Here is a 16814-nt window from a genome sequence, read left to right on the forward strand (position 1 = left end):
TCAAATATCCGGAAACCTCGGTTCCCGGACGATTTTCATTTAAAACAAAATAATTACTATATAATTTTTTTATTTTGTTTTGGGGGGGGGGGGGCGCTTATTGGGGGAGGGGCCCTTATACGGTATATCTCAAAAAGTAACAAAAAACACAGGCTACTTACTAATACACAATGCTGCCAACAGACGAACTGCAGTGTCGGGAGCAACACAGTCAACGAAGAAGGGTTGAAGTGCATAATTTGCAAAGGTCAAGGCCACAATAGCTTGAGCTGTAGGTCGAATAATTATTAAATTTACCTGGAAACAAAAATAAAGAAACATTGTTATTTTTTGTCAAAACATATCGCATGTCAATTACCAACATGTATCAAACGGTAATTATCAAAATATATCAATTATCCAAGCAAAACCAGTAATTGATATTTTCAGCACCTTCCCCTGCTGCCTGGGTAAGCAATGAAACAAGCCACCGAGCGTGTAACGTCTCATCCATTCACAGAGTAAATCATCTAGTAAACAACAAAAGAACCTATTCCAACCCGGAATACCAATGAGGTCATGTTTGATGCAAACAATTTTTCTCCCTTAATCAGCATGTTAAGGACAATAGAAGATTCAGCGGCATGGAACAGGAGAAACAGCATTAACATCTTGTAATGAATGCCATGAAAGGGAATATCATGAAGCATGGAATACCATGCAACGTCAGAGAACGCTTCACCAACATGGCATAGAGAACCAAACAAAGCTCACCGAGCATGTTGATTTTGGTTTTTGTTTGTTGTTTAACAACGCACTCAGCAATATTCCAGCTATATGTAGCCTGTCTGTTAATAATAGAGTCTGGACCAGACAATCCAGTGATTGACAACATGAGCATCGATCCACGCTTGTTGGACTGATGACATGCATCAACCAAGTCAGCGAGCCTGACCACCCAATCCTGTTAGTTGCTTTTTAAGACAAGCATAGTCTCCTTTTAGGGCAAGCATGGGTTGCTGAAGACCTATTCTACCCCGGTTCTTCACAGGTCTAGCGATATGCATCACAATATATATAATATAATTCTAAATTTTGAATTCGGAAGCAATCTGATACTTTAAGGTATAAATTGAAGTTCAACAATGGAACAAAACAAGATGCTGGTGCAACATAAAAAACACAAAAAAATATGCAGCAATCTTGGGACCCAAGATGCATGCTCAAGGACAACGAAGGCATTTGGCAAGAAAATAACAATAAAAACTTGTTATTTGACGTCACCCGATAAATCGAGCATGAAAAAATTATATTGTGATACGTATCGTGGAAAAAATGAACCTCAATTTACCAATATACCAATAACAGTGCACACCCTTGTTATTGATTGAAGAAGTACCATTTGAACAGAAATATAACAATAATATTATTAAATAATAATATTATTAAATTGATTATTCAGCAGAGTGCTGAGGTAACTGTGCCTTCTGTAACAAGGTGACCTGACCTGACTCTGTGCCTATCCCCAGTGTGTGTCTAGACACTGCCTTGCCAGTAGGACGAGTGATGACAACCCTTTGTAATTAGGGTAATAAGTGACTGGGTGATTAATCTATACTACTCAAAAGAAGTTAAAGAACACCCATTCTTTCATATTACTGTACATGCTGTAGTCAATTTGTCATGCCATGACAGATTAATTACCGAAATATGAAAGAATCGGTGGTCCTTAAGTTTTTTTAAGTAGTATACATCCACTTTGAATTAACCTGACAAGGACTGTCAAGTAGCAAAGTTTAGAAATTTGTTTAATTCTCTACCTACTTGACATAAAAAACAATACCAAATTAGCTTTGGCATTTATTTGGCTATAGACTTTATAACAATGTAGAATAGAAATACCATGCCAGACTTAGTATGTTAGAATTAAAATAAATGTTCCACAAATACTGAATTATCAAGATAATAGTTGCTGGTAAACTGAAAAAACTAAAATAAATATTCTTAACATTGGTAACTTGGTATTTTGACGGAATAGATCTGATCTGTAGTCAATCCCCCAGTTCACAACATGGCCACTTAATACACAGAAGAATTGGCATTCATGGACAAGGTAGCATCTAATCACGTCCACTAAAGTTCTGTGACTTGGTTCGTGGCCTTGAGTTGTGATAACAGAGCAAGTTCAGAAACCCAGATTTGGCCCAGATAACCTCAAATCTCAAACAGAAAATTAAAGTAGCAAGCACCAAATCATAACCATGTCACCTTGAGGACAAACTAAGATGTTTATTTAGAAAGATTCTCACTACTCATATCTAAAGATATTCATTTACTAACCAAAACAAACGAGTTGGGGTAATTCCCTTTTGATATGTGGAGCGGCACTGCCAACAACATATACAATATTTCATTGTATTTGTACAAAAATGACAGATGAATGTCCATAAATGGGTTTTTCAATATGGCTGACATGGCAGCCATATTGAAAATTGGATTTGAACATCTTGAACAGTTTGGTCATCATTGGTGGGAACAAGTATGTGAAGTTTCAGTTTTCTAGGTTCTGTGGTTTCTGAGAGGGCCACATGCCACGACATAAGCTCATCTGATGAGCTTAAAAACTCATTCAAAAAGCATATAAATATGAAAACATAACTCGATTACAGCAAAGTAAAATCTCACCCAGAGTTGAAGGAATGCACAGAATGGTCCGAACGCCTCCAGGATATAGGCATAGTCTCCTCCGGACCTTGCAATAGTTGTTCCGAGCTCCGCGTAACACACTGCCCCAATCAGCGACAGCACCCCGCATCCTGACCAGACAACCAACGCCAAACCGACCTGGAACACAACGAAGGGGTATTTGGAGTCGGATGATACATAGTCCCGAAGGATTTTTGTTTGTTTGTTTGTTGTTTAACGTTGCACTAAGCAATATTCCAACTATATGACGGTGGCCTGTAAATAATTGAGTCTCGACCAGACAATACAGTGTTTGACATCATGAACACCGATCCCTGCAATTGGGATATGATGACATGCATCAACGAAGGCAGCTAGTCTGACCACCTGATCCCATTAGTCGCCTCTTACGACAAGCATAGTTGATGCATGTCATTGTATCCCAATTGTGTGAATTGATACTCATCATATCAATCACCGGATTGTCTGGTCCAGACTCAATTTTTTTGTGGACTGCTGCCATATAGCTGTAATATTGCTAAGTGTGGCATTAAACAAACAAACAAAATGCGCATCACCAGCACTAGGGAGGATTCATATATTTGGGATCAATAAGTAGGTCAGGTAGGTAAGTAAAGAATGACATAGTTCTGTTTTTTTTTCATGACAACTGCTCACAGATGTGATAAACATTTCAAAATAGCAAGTGAAACAATGGTCAGTTGGAATGTCGGAAACAAAGACAATTATTGTTTCCTTGTCAACACTCCAAGTCACTGACATCGGAATTTATTCAACCCAAACTCTCAATTTAATGATATTCGAGGAAATGCATTGTGTAATGTTTGATACAGTTGACGGAATGTGTCCTGCATTTCATGGGTGTGTCCAGTCGGACACAATACATTACTTCTACCATGTCTACAGGACACTGACGTAAACAACTTTAGAAAAAGTCCCTCACTGCCCCAGAGACACTGCATATTGTTTCTAGTAGGGTAAAACAATTCAACTTAGGACAATGAAAAAATACAATCCAACTGCAGAGGTACTGCAGCTCACCCGAAATAAAATCCTACACACCAATATACTTTTAGGAATCGTCAGTATAAGCAGTATTAGTGTTAGGAATTGGCTGTATAATCGTTATTGATGATCGGACCATCCTTACCAAATGAACATCAGAGTTAATCTGATAGCATCTTAGTACTAAGTAGTAAATAAACCTTAATAAAACACCCGGGGTAGAGCAGGTCTTCAGCAACCGATGCTTGCTGTAAAATTGGGTGAGTGAGTGAGTTTGGTTTAGTGCCGCTTCTAACAGTATTCCAGTTATATCACGGCGTGTCAGCTTAATGTGGGAGGAAAGCCCGAAGTGATGCAGGTCTCAGATGTTTACCCCTTCGGTGAAACCCATGAGCACAGGTATGGTGCTGACAAACCTAGAAACATAATTGGGGTGAACCGGTATTCGGACCCACAATCGTAGGTTTCTGGCGTGCCCAAGGGATGCAACTCTGCACAGCAAATCGTGGCGCCTTAGATGACTCGGCCACCCGTGCCCCCCTGCTTGCTGTAAAAGGTGACTATACTTGTCGTAAGAGGCGACTAAAGGGATCGGGTGGTCAGGCTCGCTGACTTGGTTGATGCATGTCATCGTATCCCAATTGCTTGAAACGATGCTTATGATGTCAATCACTGGATTGTCAGGTCCAGCCTTCATTATTTATAGTTCGCCGTCATATAGCTGGAATATTGCTGAGTGCACTTTGCACATTGCTGAAACACAATGTTGAACTTGCTATCAAGATAAGACAGTCGCACAGATTTTGAGAAAATCAGTGGTCTTGTAATAATCAAAAAATCTCTAAGCCAGACAGTTTTGAAATATGTAGGCTTCCTAAATCCTTTTCACCAGTATTCTTAGGTTTCTGAATATTTTTGATTGGACCAAAGATGAAAACTACTATATTGCTACCACTATGACCATGACGACCATCAATCAAGTCAAGCGAACAAACCAGGCCAATCTAAGCATAAATATTGACAATGGTACAGATGGAGCTCTCAACATGTGGATACCAGCCAGTAAGCTGTATTTTTGTTTCGGAATCAATATGACACTAACTTTTAAATGTTTCAATTGATCAATGTTTTGGAGAATAAATTGTGGAAGGTTTTCACTTTCAATTCTGATTGACAATCCTTGATAACAATCATGATAATGTTTTGTTTGTTTAATGCCGCACTCAGCAAAATTACAGGATTATGACGACACGAGTCTGTAAATAATCAAGTCTGGAACAGACCATCCTTGATAGTGAGTGAGTGAGTGAGTGAGTGAGTGAGTTTGGTTTTACGCCGCTTTTAGCAATATTCAAGCAATATCACGGCAGGGGACACCAGAAATGGGCTTCACACATTGTATCCATGTCGGAATCGAACCCTGGTCTTTGGCGTGATGAGCGAACGCTTTAACCACTAGGCTACCCGACCGCCCCCAATCCTTGATTACAATCATGACAATGATTTGTTTGTTTAACTTTAATGCCGCACTCAGCAATGTTACAGGAATATGATGACAGTCTGTAAATAATCAAGTCTGGAACAGACAATCCTTGATAACTATCATGATAATATTTTGTTTGTTTAATGCCGCACTCAGCAATATTACAGGAATATGATGACAGTCTGTAAATAACCACATCTGGACCAGACAATCCTTGATAACTATCATGATAATATTTTGTTTGTTTAATGCCGGACTCAGCAATGTTACAGCTATATGATGGCGGTCTGTAAATAAACAAGTCTTGACCAGACAGTGCTTGAAAAAAGAAATGGGAAGAGAAAACCCCATGTCCAAAGTATATCAACTCAACCTCAAATGATTTACTTCCCATATAAATCAAGTATTGCATCATCATCTCCACAACTCAACCCCTCAGACGATTTTCAGGCTTGGCGAGACAAACCAGACACCTTGGTTTTAATTAAGGATTTCTTTCCCACATAATATAATCAAGTCTTGCATCATACCTTCCACAATTCACAACATCAGACAATTTTCACATTGACCTTGACATACCAGACACCTTGATGTTAATTAAGGATTTATTTCCCACATAATATAATCAAGTCTTGCATCATACCCTCCACAATTCACAACATCAGACAATTTTCACGTAGACCTTGAAATACCAGACACCTTGGTGTTGATTAAAGATTTATTTCCCAAATATTAAAATCAAGTATTGCATCATGGTCCATACTCGCCACAACTCACAACATAACTAAGACAAAATTGTTATGGATGAACAACTTCTTTATTACAATTGGGACGTTTCGTTGTAGATTCTAACTCCGTTATCAAGCAAATGATGTTAGAATCTACACCGAAACGTCGCCCAATTGTAATTAAGAAGTTGCTCATCCATAACAATTTTGTCTTAGTTACCATTCCAACTTCTAAATGCCACTCAAAGAACTCACAACATGCAACAATGTTCTCACTGAGCTAGACACATCAGACACTGGGGGAATGGTGGTTGAAATTAAGGTGCATGTCAAGACACAGACATTACTTTTATGTACCCCAAGATTGACTGAACAAATTTCAGACGAAAACTCAATCAATAAAAGTCAATGCTTCTTGTCAAAATGTCCACGACAAAATTTAAAAATACATGTCATTTCATCACTAATCTGCTAATTGCCAATATTGCATCAGCCACTTTTTTCACTGAAGTAATGTTTCCTTATTTGCGTGATTATTTCTTTTGAATTTCAAATTTAAAGAGTAAATAGTTCAGGTGTCAGCACTGTGAGTCATCCTCCTTGCCTGGTGTTGCATCATCAAAATTGTGCGTGAATTATTGAAACAGGCTTGAAGCTGATCCCTTCTCCGTGATGTGAGCGCGTTTAAGACAACATCTGTTGGTGTGTCTAGCTTCACCTGTCAAACATGCACATCACGCTCAGTAGTCCAAATTAGGCATGAAAGTCAGGGAGTCCTTATCATAACCATGCTGTTCCGAATTACAGATTTAAGGGGTTCGAGTTTCAAATATTATTGCAGTATTCATCAATGACAAAGATATTGCAACTTGTTGCACATGACTAGTATTTGCAAGGTGATACTTAGAAAAACATGAAAAATGGATAAGATTAATCTGTTCGATTTTTATCATATTTATGTGGTATATTACATGCTTTATAATATATACAGTGTTAGTATCTACATATCACATTCACTGCATTAAAGAACATATCAATAGAATTATCTCCCTTGTTCTGTATACCAGGGGGCATGGGCGGCCCAGTCGTCTAAGGCACTGCGTTTCTTAGGCAGAGTTGCGTCCCTTGGGCGCGCCAGAAACCTATGATTGTGGGATCGAATCCCGGTTTGCCCCGATTATGTTTCTAGGTTTGTCAGCACCATACCCGTGTTCGTGGGTTTCACCAAAGTGGTAAACGTCTGAGACCTGCATCACTTCGGGCTTTCCTCCCACATTAAGCTGACACGCCGCAATATAACTGGAATACTGTTAAAAGCGGCGTCAAACCAAACTCACTCACACTCATTATACCAACTTGTAAATGCCATTTAAAGAACTTATGACACCTTAACTATAGGACAGTTTGTCAAGGACTATAGGACTAGTGCTAATTTCTATCCCCACATATATGGCAACACATTAACTTTCCGAAGAACACGACAAAATACTTTCACAAAAAATCCACAATCAAGAATGATAAAAAGCCTGGCCTAAACCAAGTCCTTCAGTACCACGAAGTCAGAATCATGAGGTAAGAGCAATCTAAGTGTTACTGTTATCCTGTGACTATAAGCAGTGTTCCCGCTGGCTTTTGAAACTGCTAGTCCTTGGGGACTGGCAACTTTATAAATTTCCAATCCCTTCCTAATTTTTGCCAGTCCCAACTTTCAACAAATAAAAGAAAATATGAAAGTTATTTGGTTTTAATTCTTTCAACATCATGTTCAGTGCAAAGATATCATCTCTGAAGTAACTTAGTAAGTCTATACGTCATTCACACTAACTTCAGTCACAATTTCCTCTTCTTCTTTCTTTAATAATAAGTCGCTACAAATGGAAATTTAACCTTGAAATAGACAAGTGGAAACCCTAATGGTACCGGTAACTGACAAGCTGACTTTGTTTGAAAAATGTAGTTATATGAATATCACCGATGTTTTGTTCAACAACAAAGATTTCTAAGGTACTTTATTTACCGGTCCACAGGGACTGGCAGTCACGTGAAATTACCGGTCCAAGCCTAATTTTACCAGTAAAAAACTGGTAATTACCGGTAAACGGGAACGCTGCTATAAGTCTATGCTAAAGCATGGGAGCTTCCACAACTATAGTTCAGCTATGATCAAGAAGGTTCCCGCTCAAAGAACCTGTGAGGATCCGGGGAATAATAGGTTTTCAGCAAGCCATAAAAGGCGACTATGCTTGTCGCAAAAGGCCACTAACGGGATCAGGTGGTCAAACTCGCTGACTTGGTTGATACATGTCATCGATCCCAATTGCGTGAATCGATGTTAATGATTTAAATCACTGGATTGTCTGGACAAGACTCGATTATTTACAGACCGCCGTCATATAGCTGGAATATTGCTCAGTAAAAACAACAAACCAAACCAATCCTGCTCAAAGAAATAATCTTTTACCCAAAATGCCTTTCTGGATGCTGATGGAACTTTCATAAAAACTTTGTGACACACTACTCAAAAGAAGTAAAACAAGTATTTGTCACAAAGTGACGAAATGTCCCTAGCCTGTATATACAACATAGTACCAAATATGAAGACAATCCAGTGATTAGTTCTTGAGATATTGCGGCAACACCGTTTTCCAACTCCAAAAGCAGATTTGCCTGCTGTGGTGAGGTGGGGTGAAATTGGGTTTAACGTCGCGTCCAAGATTATTGCACTTATATAGCGATTGCCTGCTGTGACCTTGAAAATGGGGTCAAGGTCACCAAAACCGACTGGTGTCTGCGGTGTCTGTATATACACCATAATTCCAAATATGAAGACAATCCATTGATTAGTTCCTGAGATATCGCGGCAACACCGTTTTCCAACTCCAAAAGCAGATTTGCCTGCTGTGACCTTGAAATGGGGTCAAGGTCACCCAAACCGACTGATGTCTGCGGAGTCTGTATATACACCATAGTTCCAAATATGAAGACAATCCAGTGTTTATTTCTTGAGATATCGCGGCAACAAACAGGACGTACGTACGGATGGTCGTGAATACTATATCCCCCGCTTCGCGCTTTCGCACGGCGGGGGACAAAAACACCCAATGTTTTCATATGACTCCAGTTACTGCTGACAGCCTGACTATAGCAACATGCTGTGCAGGGAATAAGTTAGGGATCATGAATATTCTTTTGGAATATTTTATGAAATTGTGTGCTCAGTCTTCACTACAAAAAAAAACATCCCCAAAAATGTTCATGACCCTTAAAGGGGCACTGATCTAACGCCATTCCCCGGACTGGTTGTTGCCTTTGTTATTGTTTTTTCTCCCGTGAGTACCCGGATGATACGCAACGCAACTGAGCGTGACCAGAGACTGGGCTACCGTCTGCAAGGACAGCTAAATAAACTTGGAGGCTGGAGGCAATATTTGTTTTACGCATTTTTGCATAAACACTGATTGGTTAACTGTGATCTATAAAGATTCGAAAAAGGGCGCATGTTAAATAATTTCTTCAGCCTAAACAAACAGACAAAAAGAACGGCGGAGCTCTTCGGAAGTCGTCATTTGGAAATACCCCAGATGGTTATAGTTTAATACTAAAAAAAGTATCCATGCAGTGAAAGCATTTTCGGATTTCGGATTGTGTAATACGATTACTACTCCCTTGTTGTCATACACGTTTTCTCGTATAACCCTACACTTGTGTATTTGTCGTCATTCACTTGATGCTCAGTTAATGAATTTATTACAGGTACAATTAGTGGTAGCACCACTTAGATTACCTGACAAAGGTTCTCATTTGGCATTTATTGTGTCTGGGGTAATTATTCAATCTAAATCCAGGTTTGAAGTGAGGTTATGTAATATGCACGTGGCAGCCCAGCAAGAGATGAATGATCAGTTGATTTACTTTTTTTGGTAAATCAACGGATCGTTCCAAGTCATCAAAGGATTAACAGAAAATATGTTGATTGATTAATCACTGTTATCTTGCACAGTGGATATGTCAAAAGTGAGTGTTTACATGTCTAGGTTTACTAAAACAAAGGGAATACACTCATATCATGGCGTGAAGTGCCGATGTAAAAACAACATACAATTTGTTCAAAGGGTTAACTCATAATACGTTGATTGGTTGCTCATTGTTATCAAACTCAATGGATTTTTTAGGAACCGTCGACGTAATGAAAATAGTTGTCACGTGGCCTTTCTCAGCCGACCCTTGAGACTTGACACCCGAAACGATATATATCTTTTAGAATATTTGATAGTTACAGAGACACGTGACATCGAATAAGTTATTTTGTATAGCTGCAGACGAGTGGGATGTTATTCCTTTGTGTGGATATTCACGGATACATGCTTCGAATAAGGAAGCTGCCTATTTATACACATAAATTTGGTAACTTCTAATAATGGTATTTGCATTTTATTTTCCTTCATTTGAACAGATTCGTTCTTGTTTTTCTATGTCTTGGTTGGGAAATTATTCAATGCGCGATAGACGTTGTTTTCACAGGTCATTTCCTTTGTGAGCGTGTATAGATTACCGTCAATTTGTAAAATGTGATTCTCTCAGGCAATTTTTAAAATGTGTAAATATTTCAGTCATTTTGACTAAAAAATCTGTCCAGATTGATTAAGACGATCAAAAGGGCCTACAAACATCACAACAGATTATTATGTAGGATTAGAAGCCAAACAACATAGAAATGTACTTTTCAACGTAACATTTTCAGTCTCTTGGTGATGACATTAAACATCAAAATGTTTGGAATTCGTTATCATAATAATACAGATGGAAATGTTTTTCAGTCACTTTGTAAAATAACTGAATATTTAGACGTTTAATAAATATGTTACACATTTTGACAGTAAAAAAATATACACACTATAAAAAAAGCAATGCTCAGGTGAAATATTTACTTTGTGTTGCAAGTCAAAATAGTGTAAACGAAAATCGCAAAATTACCAAGCAAGTGACTTATCAAAACTTCGTCACCATTACCGATGCTACCCACAAAGATACCTACATTTCCTTATTATCTCGAAAACTGTATTTCATTTTGTTGATCAATGTGACCATACGCTCTTATTACTACCGGTATCCATAAAAGTGACTAATGGGCTTACGAATGGCGCAACAGAGGTCGCGAGCTAGTCTAGATTTCTGCTCTACATCCGGGTACTCACTGGGAAAAAACAATAACAAAGGCAACAACCAGTCCCGGGGAATTGCGTTAGATCAGTGCCCCTTTAACACTTTTGTTCAGTATCTGAAACAACAAGAGTCCCTTAACTTCTTTTGAGTAGTATAAATCATGCCTGCAAAGCTAGTCAAATATGGCAAATGCATGGGTTCTTAAAACCTTTTTGACCACATGACCACTCACCTAGTCAAGCATGAAGAAGTCATTATTCTTACTTGCTTTGCACCTGCAGGTGGCAATGCAGACGTATGCAGTAAACAATGAGTACCTGTAGTTCACGATGTTCACCTTCGTCTAAAGAAATTCATGACAAGTATTAATGTGACAATACAGTGTTAATCCTCTGGTGGAAAATAATACCATTTGTTTTCAAGGTGAGGCTAAGGCTCATAGTACCATGCTGCAGTTTAACATGGATACTTCACTCAGACACAGTGTACTGACCTGAGCAGACCAGTCCTTGTGGTGCTAACAAACCTAGAAACTTGGGCTGGGACAGGTAACTCTGGTACAAGAGTCGGGTGGGTACTGACTAGGACCCAGGTACCCACAGGACTACCCGGACCCGTGGTTAGTCACGCGATATATTGTTTAGTGAAACCAATTATCTAAACTGGCTCCCAGAGATATTTTGGGGGGAGATATCGCTACGATTAAATTGCATCCCAATGCTGTACAGACCATTGTGACATCAGTTACCCTGATGCTACAATCAAATGACATCACTAATCTCTCTGCCACTGAAACAGTATTTGATCTCTACTAAACAAAAAATGTTCAAGATCAAGAACATCTTTTGGGGATATTTTCTTCACTTTAAAAACATCTCCCAAAAATATTCATGATCCCTAACTGTTTTTGTTCTGTATATTTACATTCATGACACTGGTTATTACTGTAAACAAACAGAACAAGTTGGAGGAATGACTTGATGAAAAACAGAATCTCATCCTTGTAGCATCAAAGCTCAAATATATCAAGATTTGTTGAAAAAAGTAGAAATATTTATTCTCGATGTATCTCCTTTCATGACATTGCACAAAAATCCAGGGCAATAGCACATCTAGTTATCTTGTCAAGTTGCTTACATAACACCGAGTAGTCCAGACACATGCTGGCAAGTCTATACCATGTATACTGTCAGACAAACACGCTGCTCCAACCTCCCTTGCCAACTACCGTGTACGACGTAATAAGTGCCCCGCTCTAATAAGCGCCCACGGCGACATTTGCTAAGATATTGGCTGGTGAAAAATCCCAATTAGCACCCCTTCCGATTGATCAATGTACACACGACTTATTTATTCCCGTGTAATATGCACTTGTGTGTTATATGCACCCTTGATTATGGGCAATTAAATTCAGGAAAATATATCTGTCGTACATAAACATTTCATGCTGTCAGCATAAACCACGAAATTTATCTTTCAACTCTCTTTTTTTCACCAACATACTATTCTAATAAGCGCCCCTTATTTCTGGTCGCACAAATATGTGTCATGTAAAGCCCTGAATCATATTTTGCTATCCCTGACCAACATTGAAATTTTTCTTTAGGACATTTAAAATGACAATCAGTCTGTCAATGTCCTAGAAAATGAACCTTTCTCAAAGCTGCATACATGCGAGATGTGGCTTCAATGCCGTTTGTTTGTGTGGACATATGTGCAGTTCACATGTCGGTTCATGAGTATGATAAGTGTCACGACAATGCCATTAAGTAAGGCGTATAAAAAATATATGCCTGGTTCCAGTTACCCGGCCCTGCCTACATTTATCACCCGTTCCTTCCTAATTTTACTCAGATTTAATAAATAAGGCAATCCCCCGACCCTATCTTGGTGTAATTTTCATAATTTTGTTCAGTGCTGACAATATGTTTTCAACTTTCATTAAATTCTTTTTACACTGTTTAAATAAAGGTTTTTTGTTGTCACCCAAGCAACAACAAGAGACTTGAAGTGCTAGATATGCCACAGAGGTCCAGATAAGCTGCGTATCTGCATAAAATATGCATCAGAAATGCTGAAATATGCAGTAAAATAAAATCCAAGTGTATCAAATACGCAACGAACATTACAGATACGCTACAAAAATAAAACTTGTGCATATCATCAAAATATTGTGAGGTAACCCTGCGTATTCGATTAGCAAATCAGCAACTTATTTTGAAATTATAAACGGGCATTCCGTCAATCTTGCCAAACTCCATGATGACAGTTACATCATGATCATTTGCCATCACACTTTCTTGTGGAAGTATCGTGGTATTTTTGAGTGCTATAAAGCTCTCGTACCCACACGACACCAGTTTGCAGGGACTAGATGAATAGTGTTTTTAAATATTTAACTTAAATACCCACATGTGTAAAAGCTAGTGGGTAACAGCAATTTGAATACCCAGATAGAATTACTGATACCCAATGATTTTAAAATGCATGGGTAAAATACCCACAACACCAAAAGCTTATCTGGAGCTCTGTGCCATGTAAAATAATGTTCCTACCTACCTTCTTTTATTTTTCCACATAATAGGAACCAAACACATTTTTTGATAGACCAAAAACACATTTGCTATAGAAGCACATTCCTAAATCCAGTGATTACTCAGCAAGTTCTACCATTGACTACTGGACAAAACTTCAAGAAATTACTGGGGTTTTTTAACCATAACTCCCCACAAAGCTTACCTTTATTCGCCTAACTATCCCCTAAACATGTGTTCTAAAGACCCTCCCTATAAACAACAAGTCCCTTACATGTGGTGTGAAATGAAGTCTGATGTTGTGATCTAATTCCCGGTTTCATAGAGCAAGCCTGCTGAGATACGAAGTTGCAGTATAATATGGATACGCCACTCAGTCAAAGTACACTGACTCCGAGATGGCTAGTTCTTGTTTTGTCACCTAATGAACATGATGAAGAGCGTCAGGCAAGTTAACAACAAGTTCCATCTTTTATCACCTCCAACCTTTTCTGTATTTATTGGGTGCCTCAAGTGAAATGAAGGTATTGTCATTATATAATTAAAAGTAATCATAGACATCTATAGATGCTGATAAAGATAAAATAATTAATGACTCTTAAACTAGCTTGTTCTCTAAATTGGTAAAACTTCTGCGCATATAACCTTGCCTCAAATATTTTATTTTCTAACCGTTGGCTAGAAGTACTGTACTTCCTCCAATAAATGCCCAGACATATAGTTCGTTTTTACGCAGGTTTTTACATGTGAAAAACTTTCCTAATAATTGTCTGAGTCCCTCCACATGCTCCAATCAAGACATACTTGTATCTAATTTATATCTTTAGACAATATGAAGCGCATACATGTGGTAGGAATTTTTATTCATATGTACAATTAATACTATGCATATAATTATTATGACATTTTAGTAAATGAATGCTTTCTGTTTGTGAAGCTATGTCTCTTGAATTTGCATGTTTAGAATAATAATAATATTAATATTGAACAATAATAATCACAACAACGAATGATGATACAAATAATTGTGAAATACACATAAAAATGTACAGGTAGATGTAGTTTCTCTATGAAATTCTCTTTGCAGATCCCCAATTCTATCAAAAATGAGTTGGGAAAAAAACCCTCCAAGATTCAGGAAACAAATCCCGTCCACAAAATATGTGCCAAAGCACGATTTCTTATTCTTAATCATAAATCTGTCCACAACTAAAGATGTGATCACTGCCATTCACATATGGTTTGTCCCTTCATTTGGGGCATACAGCATGTTCGTGTGATCATTACGTGTGTATTGCATCATCGTGATCAATGCCAAGTCTTGTTTACAATATTGAGTCTACCGGTCCTCTTGACAGTTGTAACATATGTGACAGGTTACTCTACAGATCACACAACGTTCTCTTCATAAACAAAGGAAACATAAACTTAAATATAACTTACCGATCCTGTATGTTTCAATACACCTTTAGGGCTGACAAATATACCCGAGCCTATGATAGATCCGACAATGATCGCCACTCCATTCCACAACGTGATCCTCTTTTTTAACTCAACAACACTGTTTGGTTGATTTCCTGCTGGTGTTGACGACTGTCCGTTTGGTTGTTTATTGTCGTCCACCGCATCCAAAAGCTGGCCCTCCTGACCAGTGCCTATCGGAGGCATTTTGGGCTCCTGTATCACGTCTGATGGTTTCCAACCGACTGTGTATCTGTCGAACCCATCACATTCATTGCCGGGTCTAACCCACGTGTACGCATAGCGAGAGGCGTTCGGCTACCATCGGTAATTTCCGCCCGTTACGAACTGGTGTGTCAGAATGCTACAGTGCGGTCACTCGCTTCAATGCCCGCCGAACTCAGTGCATCAGGAGTATACATGTTCTGTCTGCACAATCTATATTTGGATATAAAATGGGAGTAGAGAAGAATCTCCTGGCGTCTACCTGTCTACTAAACAAGAGATTTGTATCGCAGCATATGAATAACGTGTTAATATTCATGAACTATTATTATGTGCACACTGCGTAGATAGAAAATCTAAACCTATACAGTACCATGTAACTAATAAGAATAAAAAATAAATTCGCAAAAAAATCGTAGTTTGTAATTAGGAGATAAACATACTGTCTTTTCAATGTAGAGCTAGGTTACCTGTAGATTTAACCGCGTTGAATTGAAATCGGAACCGAACGCCTTGATATTGCAGGTTTTACTGGAATATGCGCATTAATATATATTACGTCAAAAGGTAAGTGAAGTGTCAGATCGGACAAAGACGACAGTCAATAGTTCCAGCTAAAACCTGTTTCTTATACAGTGGCGTAACTACATATAGGCAAAACAACAATTGCCTACGGACCATGAAGATCCGGGATAGAATAAGGTCTTCAGCAACCCATTCTTGCCGTAAAAGGCGATTATGCTTGTCGTAAGAGGCAACTAACGGGATGCATGTCATCGTATTCCAATATTGTGCGGATGGATGCTCAATCAATTACTGGATGTCAATCACTGGATTGTCTGGTCCAGATTCGTATATTTACAGACTGCAGTCATATAGCTGGAATATTGCTGAGTGCGTCGTTAAACAACACACAAACAAACAAACAAACAAACGGCAATCCATTTTTCTGTCCGCTCGAGTAACTGTCCTTTATCAAAGGGAAACTACTCTAATCCTAGTCTATGAGACGTCACGTTTGTTGAGTCTGTATGAAACAGGTTTTTTTTAAAAGTAACAATTTGGACATATTTCGACCAAATCCAACTGTTTTAATTTGGGGAAATGGTTCCAAGCCGAAGAGGTCTACAAGCACATTATATGGAAACTGATCATGCTAGGCTAGCGTCCTCGCTCAATTGTTACGCCCAAAGTTGCAAAATCTTAGCTACGTCACAGTTAGACACTGATTTTCAGTATATGAAACTATTCTTTTAATAACGATAGCAATTATCCCAGTAGTTTCTCCAGAATACCGATGGTTAATACTGACTCGATCGACGAATGACAATAGCGACGCCATGTTTGTTTGTAAACACTGAAAGTAGTCCCAACTTTACCTTTGATATTTGCATCTCTATCCGTATATGACCCAAACGAATAGCGTTTTTATCCGTTGGCTTTATCCTGCCGAGAAACCTACCCATTATAAGATAAAAATCTATATTCATGTATGTGTTATGAAAATCGATATTGTGTGTACAGTGGTGA

The 16814-nt window shown here is 38.4% G+C and overlaps 1 protein-coding gene across 1 annotated transcript in view; it reads right to left on the reverse strand.

Moving 5' to 3' along the window:
- LOC139454398 (Y+L amino acid transporter 2-like) overlaps positions 1 to 15358 on the reverse strand; it is a 53003-nt gene extending 37645 nt beyond the window's left edge. The window contains exons 1-3 of the mRNA XM_071236072.1: positions 15042 to 15358; positions 2665 to 2823; positions 162 to 297 (exon numbers count right to left, since the gene is read on the reverse strand). Coding sequence (XP_071092173.1) covers positions 162 to 297; positions 2665 to 2823; positions 15042 to 15266 — 520 coding nt within the window. The 5' untranslated portion in view covers positions 15267 to 15358. The remainder of the gene's footprint in view (positions 1 to 161; positions 298 to 2664; positions 2824 to 15041) is intronic.
- Positions 15359 to 16814: the final 1456 nt, after the last annotated feature.

This window comes from Haliotis cracherodii, unplaced genomic scaffold (genome assembly GCF_022045235.1).
Source record: "Haliotis cracherodii isolate W230 unplaced genomic scaffold, xgHalCrac1.p SCAF_10, whole genome shotgun sequence".
Lineage (NCBI taxonomy): Eukaryota > Metazoa > Mollusca > Gastropoda > Lepetellida > Haliotidae > Haliotis > Haliotis cracherodii.